Raw genomic sequence first — 7,251 nt, forward strand, 5'->3', positions numbered from 1 at the left:
TTTGATAAATCCTCACTGTCTTGAATTTAGATAACTATTTGTTGCCACCGAGCAATGAGTCTGTCTTTACATTAAATGCTTAAGAGTTCAAAAAAATATATAATTTTAAATGAGAACATGAATTCATCTGGTTAGAAAAAAATTGTACGTTTCCTTTAAAATCTGTTGCCTCTCTCCATGGTGCTGAAGTATCCAGAAGCCACACACTGGCTTCTCTTTTCATGTGACAAAGTGACTAACAGCTCAGTAATAATGCTGCTTTTTATTTGATAATAACAATAGCACTCAGATCGTGGCTTAAGCCTTCGTGCGTAATTGGAGATAGTTCCCAGCGTTTGGCCTCAGTGTTCACGTCAGATTCAAAATGTCCAGCTTCACTTCCTGTCTAAATTTTGAAGATCCACGTAGAGTGTCTGCTCTCAGGATTAGGAGTGTTTTCAGACTTTTGCTTGTCAGAATGTTTTGCTGTGGACAGACGAGTGAGGAGGACAAAGGGCGAGTCGATGGGAGTGCAGCTGATGGCTGCGTTGTGATTAAAGACACCAAATTACGGCAATGAACAGCGTCGTAATTACATTCCTTAATCACATTCTGGAGGTCTAATTGCCTTAACGATGTGTTTCATTACGTGAAGCCAGGTATTACAGTCGACAGTTTTCACACACACTTGTTTTCGAATTAACATATTATCGCACACCGTCATGGAAATTGTTTTAATAATCACAATAATGATCGCCAGTTTGTTTGAGTTTGTTTTGTGTGTGTGTGTGGGTTTTTTTTTTGTTTAGTTTTTTTTCTTAGTTCGAGGAGGACATCAGGCGTCTTGTTTCTGCCTGAGGCGATGTTCGCCCAACACGTCTGGCCTCCGCTCCCAAGACCTGGCGTCACTTAAAGCTCAAGAAAGGAAAAGTTAGCGGGTTTTGATGGGAGCAGAAAAAATACTGAACAACTGTGTCTCAGTGTACGTGAGTCCGGGGCTGACAAATAAGAGCCACGTCACCCCCAGAAACGATGATCTTATTTTATAGTAAGATAAAACCTTAATAAAATGTCAAATTCAGGTTGAATATTTCAGTGTGTATTCACCAAATCCAGAATAACAAGTTAAAGGCAGTTCGCTCTGACACTAAACTTCACACCAGATGAAGAATCAGAAGTGTTTCTGTTGTTCAAAATATTTTAATAAAGCTTTTCAACACTGAAATACATACAAATGGCCCTCTTTGCTCATATAATAACCGAAGTATCTACAGTAATCCACAGCTTGACCTGACAACGCGATTAATGTGAAGACCTCGATCATCTTGTGTGAGAAGAAAAGAAACGCAGCAAAAGAAAAAAAAAAAAAAGGCTGCATGTGCAATGCAAGCAGAAATATCCAATATAAATATCCAAATTAATAAATTACAAAAGACACATCGAAACACCTGATAAACCTTCTAAATGTTTCTGAAATTTTATTATATCACAGTGCCCCCAAAAGAGAATTGTAATAGGCGTGCGCAACTATTAACAAGTGTCTGGATTAGCACATAAATATCTGACTGATCTTCTACGTCATTTAACTTTTCCTTCTTCGTGACATTCCACGTGCTCAATAGAAAAGTTCATGAGGGGCAGGCCTTGAACCAGTCAGCAAACAGCAAAGGTGTGAGGTGAAATGAAAGGAAAGAGGGGGAGAGAAAAAAAACGCATCCAAAAAAAAAAAAGAAGAGAGAAATAAATAAATGTGGAAGCAGCAGAGAGTGAGGTTGGACTGACGCTCCAGGAAGGTGTCCATCTATTCAAGTGAAAAAGAGTCGCGGGTTGTCAGGTCAGCCAAATCTCCAAAAGGGTCCACAACAGAGCAAAGTGGTCAACAAACTCACTCAGCCACTCTTACAGGCCTACTGTACTTGTGTTTGGTCTTCACTGCCATTCATACCAGCACTTTAAGGATGATTTATATACACAATCAAGTATTGTTTGAACAAAAAGAAAAGCGCGTTTTGAATGCATTTAGTAAATATTATAAAAGTATTCATCGGCATTACTTCTTTGTCTCTAGTCTACTGACTTCAACAACAGTAGCCTCACAGGTTTCCCCCTCTTCCAAAGTGTTCTTAAAAGTGGTGTCTGTTGTCTCATGTGCTTCTTGGTGAATCTTTTGTCAGCCGCAGTTAAGGCTTGTCAGTGCACTGTTTGCAGAGGCTGGAGGCAGCGTTGTTGAATAGGGCACATTTGTCGGGGCAGGAGGACGCAGCCACTCCGGTGGGGAAGGGAGGATATCCAGGCGGCTGCTCGTACGCGCTCAAGACGGGGGGAGCTGCGAGGGCAGTGGTGGCCGGTATCGAGGCGGCAGAGATGGCCTGGCCCTGGTTGAGATACGCAACTAGCCGCCTCATCTCCTCCAGAGCCTGCGCCTGCATGAGGATGTAGTTTTTCGCGAGCAGCAAAGTGGCAATTTTGGAGAGTTTCCGCACTGACGGGCTGTGCGCGTAAGGGATGACCGCTCTCAGCTCATCCAGCGCGTCGTTCAGGTCGTGCATCCTCCGTCTTTCTCTGGCATTGATGTTTAGCCTCAGTGTTTTCTGCTCTCTGGTTTTCCCACCTCCTCCTTTTCCCCCGGGCCCCGTCCGAAGCACCATGTCACACCTGCCGTCGCTGTCATCGTCGGGACTGTCACCGCCGCTGCTCTCCGCCACCGAGGTCCTGTTGGCGCTCTCGCCGAAATTGACGCACAAAGATCCGGTCGGCAGACCCAGTGACCCCGCTCTACCTCCTGCCAGTCCTCCCGGCTGAATCGGGTCTGGGTCGGTCTGGTCAAAGCAGCTGATGGGTGACTGACGGTCTCTGGCTGGTAGTTCAATGCCGGCCGATGACCTGAAAGCGTCCATCTTTTTAGTGGACACTGCGCTGAGAGTTTTGTGAAAAATGTCCGCTGCGCCGCCGTTCAAGTTCATCCTCCTGTCCATAACCTGGTGGACTCCGAGTTGCAGGCAGCGGTCGCTTCTGGAAACTCTTGACGCGTCTCTATGAGTTTCTTCCTGTGTTTGTCCTTTTGCGAGTTGAGTTGTGCGTCGGTGGTGAAGTTGCAGGCTGGCCCGACTTGTCAGCTGAGGTGTGGAGACGAGGAGGAGACTCGTGTAATAAGTGCTGCTCTCCCCTGCCTCTCTCTCTCTCTCTCTCTCTCTCTCTCTCTCTCTCTCTCTGTCTCTGATTCACCTTCACCGGATCTCCACGATGATCCTCGTTACGCACGAGACGCCTGAGTCTCTTTACATCATTATCTCGAGGCGGGTTATTAAAAAGGATTCGCCTATTGGGATAGAGACACCCTCTCCCCCTCTCACTCTCCACCCAATCAGGTTAACGATTTAATTAATGGCATTTAAACGATGACAAACAATACCGCGTGCGCTCTATCTCTCCCTTTGAGTGTGTGTGTGTGCGCGTGTGTGATCAAGTGTTTTAGGAAGCCTTCTGATCAATAATTTGCTCCTGTGACATTCACTTGTGTGTGTTTTGAGAGGAAAGTTGTAAACTGTGGCAGCGTTTGTCTGTAGTTGATGTCTCACTTGATATTTGGAGAGTGGGTTTAGTTTCATTCAGCACAGTTTCAATCATTATCAACACGTGTTTAGTGTGTTTTCTCTCTTTCGTCACTATCCTATCAGCTCCCATTTAAAGTATGAGACTAGACCTACACTTGTATTCAGAGGATGACCTGGCTTATTGTTATCAAACTTACCAGGAGACTCTGCCACAGTTGCATTGATGCTTTTCTTCTAAAAAACACAAATAAATCAAAGAATGACATTCTTTGATTTTCTGCTTGAAGGTTTCTAGGTTGAAGTCAAATGTCCCCCCAAAATGAACATGAATTTCTCTGTTTCATGACTGTATATGTCTCAGTTTCAGTATCAGTTTTCCATTGATGCGTTCCTGCACACTCACTAACACTTACTTGTGCTCATACTGCCATCTACTGGATTATATAGTGGAGTACAGCCATAAAGGAACGTCAAAAATAATCTGGATCAACAACTAGACTTTATCCAGCTTTCTTTCACCCCTTTGGTGTGCCATCATTTCCCAAATCATGTTGTATGACAAAAGAAAGTCACAATATTTATCAACACCTTAAGCTTTCCAATTATATTGAGTGAACAATTATAGAGGAAATGTACGTCTAAATCTTTTAATTTCAAGTCGGTAAAGGTGCACTATGTAGTTTAAGGGAAGACATTTTAATCAGAAGAGAAAGATCTAACTAAATAAACAAACTCTTTTTGTTTTCATGACTGAATAAACAAACTGACCTTAAAGGACAACACAGTTTCTGTTCAACTTTGTTTATATGTGGCGGACCCTGCCACCTTTCTGGCTTCAAACAGTGTTCTGGGGACCTTATCTTCCTCTGAGAACAGCTTGTTTATTCAGTTATGGGAAAAATAAACATTTCTGAGTTTGTAGTGGCCCTTTAAGAAACCTTAAACAAGCGTGGATTTGAATATTTCACTCTGTGTGACGCCTAAATGTTCTGTCCGACTGCATTTTTTCAGTACAGTATAATATATCAAAGTTTCAAATGCATAAAAAGATGCAATGTATATGTGGTACCTCTACCATATGTGTACTCACTTTAACTTTTTCAAAACACATTGTTATTTTTTTAATTTTCTATTATTGTTTTTCTTTTATTCATAATGCAATACAAGTCACCAAAATACTCATATGACATAGCACAGTAAAAAGTAGGGAACTTGTCAAGAAAAGTTAAAAAAAAAAAAAGGAGAATAAAATGTCAGAGCAACAACAATAGGGTCGAAGAGCGGACAACAGGGGACAGGGAAGCAGATAAAAAAACATTAGTTATTAGTTAAATATTATGTGTTGGGACCGTCCGGCCATGAATGCTGTTTTGAAAACGTTTGAACATCTATTAAAATTTATTTTCTGCCTTATCCGACATGATATCCAAAGTGTTTTGTTGTAAAATAGTTTGTTTTGTTCATGTTGTCTCTGTGATGTAGCATAAAGGGACTCAACCCATCAAGAAACAACCACTTTTGGACTTTTATGTTGAAGTTCCTTCAAAAACAGGAAGTCGTATAAACGTGAGGGCTTCAGCAGTCTTGGAACAAGCAGCTGTGTGAAGATCAATTTTCTCGTCGCCAGGCGTGCTGCTCAGCCCGTGACAACAGTTATAATATGATGTCTTCTAACCTGATGATTGATGCCATCACGCGTTACCTCACATTGAACTTGAGACATCAGATTAATAACGGAGAGCTTGCGTTACAAATTGCGGTTTTGCAAGCAGGCAGGGTCTAATGAAAGTCACCTGAGTTGCAGATTAGGTCTCAAGCCCATTCAGAAAGTGTCACATGTGAAATTTGCCTTTTCACATGTGAACTAAAATTTCAATGCATCAAAAGAAAATAATGTTACATGTGAACTGGACACAGTCACAAGTGATTCTCCCCTTTAAATGAATCGGAGATGAATTTGGCACTTAACAACCACTGTACGAGTGTCTGTGGGCAGTCGAACTGTCTTTGGTGCTGATAGCTCCACAGTTCACACCTGAGCTACTTCCCATTCCAAACAAGTCTCACCTAAACTCCACAGGTATCTTCACTGTAGCCCTGGGAACCCCACAGTGCACTTATGTGACCACCTCACAGTCCTCCTCAGCTCAGAAACGACACAAAAAGCTGTTTCAGTAATTATCTTCCTCTAGAAGGCATTTGTAGACACCAGCTTCAACACAGTGAGGACAAACATCTCCGTCGACTTCCAAGTTACCATGGCTAGTTACCATGGCATGTCTGCTTCTCATGTTAAAGGAACCTTTAGTGGTGACTCCTGCCATTTTTTCTCTCCTCTGAGACCTACCTTGGCAGCTACATATTGTCTAGTTAGAATGGAGCTTTGTCAGAAAGTCTCCTCCAGTATGTCACCACTAAAGATGACAAAGTTTGAGGAAAGAGAGAAGAGTTTTTGTTCAGAATCCGTGTACGTCCTCTGATAACATGAAGATACAGAGTCAGAGAGAAGAGAGAGATTTGAGATATTTCAGTGTAAAAAGCTCCAGTACCATTTTGTAAAACTTTTAATTAACTCAATGTCTGTAGACGTCTTTGTCAGTTTCAACATGTGCTAGTCAGCTGTTCTTCAACTTTTAATCAAACGTTCATGACGTCAGAATAGGTCTGCGATCAGCGATTATTTTCATTATGAATTAATCTGCCAATTATTTTTCAAGATGAATTGATTAATTGTTTAGTCTTTAAAATGTCACAATTGTGAAGAAATGCTGATCACAATTTCCCATAGCCCGAAGTGACGTCTTCATATTGTTTCTTTTTGTCCAACCAACAGTCCAAAATCCAAAGACTCTTCATTTACTTAATCTTCTAAAGGCCTTCACAGATCTTTTTTTCTGGTGCTAAACCAAAGTCATATGTTCCAGCTGCTGAATACCCAAAGGTATAAAGGAAGAACACACGCAAATGAACAGAGTTGGCAAATCCCAAATTCACTCATTTATTCTGGCCGTGTCAACCAAGATGCTCACGTTTTTGCCCAGTGGCCTTCATCAGAGCATTGGAGGAAAGTTGAAGTTATGTCATTTATCAACAGGAGTTGGCAGGTGATTGGCTTAAAAAGTCACATGGTGATTAACTTCCTCAGGTCCCAAATGCATCTTTTCTTCACAATATGACCATGACTAAAAATAGGTGAAATGGTAAATTTCATACAATTAACAGTTTAAAATGAGGTTACAGGTTCTGTAATATACATTGTTTCCATTTACTGTCATAAATGAGAAAGAAAAGCAGCAAATCCTTTAATTATAGAAGTGGGAACCAGCACATTTTTGACATTTTTGCTTGAAAAATGACTGAAACAATTAATCGCTTAGTAGGAGGCGATTCATCTTCTTTCTATAGACTAATTGTTGTAGCTCTACCTCTAAAGCAGCTGAACGAATAAGTTTCCCTTAACTTAAAATATATTTTATATATATAAGTATTTTGAAACCTGGTCGGTTAAAAAATGGTTCAATAAGAGACGTTGTGATTTTCAGGCCACTCCCAAGAGACAGACAAGTCCTTTATACTAAAAATTAAAACAGACCATTAACCATAGCATACATTTATTTCTAACAATGGTGTTTTATTTAATCTCTGTCACATGACAGGTGCTGTCCACCACTTTAACACCAGCCACCTGCTTTTGGCGTTCAGTATAATAAAATTTTGA

General features: G+C 41.2%; 1 protein-coding gene across 1 annotated transcript; it reads right to left on the minus strand.

Moving 5' to 3' along the window:
- Nucleotides 1-2,159: 2,159 nt before the first annotated feature.
- On the minus strand, nt 2,160-2,954 carry bhlhe22 (basic helix-loop-helix family, member e22). Its single transcript, XM_073488912.1, has one exon. It carries the CDS (start codon nt 2,952-2,954, stop codon nt 2,160-2,162), a length of 795 nt encoding a protein of 264 aa, XP_073345013.1.
- Between the last annotated feature and the right edge of the window lie 4,297 nt (nt 2,955-7,251).

Source organism: Pagrus major, chromosome 19, assembly GCF_040436345.1.
Source record: "Pagrus major chromosome 19, Pma_NU_1.0".
NCBI classification, from domain to species: Eukaryota; Metazoa; Chordata; class Actinopteri; order Spariformes; family Sparidae; genus Pagrus; species Pagrus major.

Bases quoted from the DNA above. Each gene is read 5' to 3' on its own strand.
- bhlhe22 (XM_073488912.1), bottom strand. From the start codon at position 2,954: ATGGACAGGAGGATGAACTTGAACGGCGGCGCAGCGGACATTTTTCAC.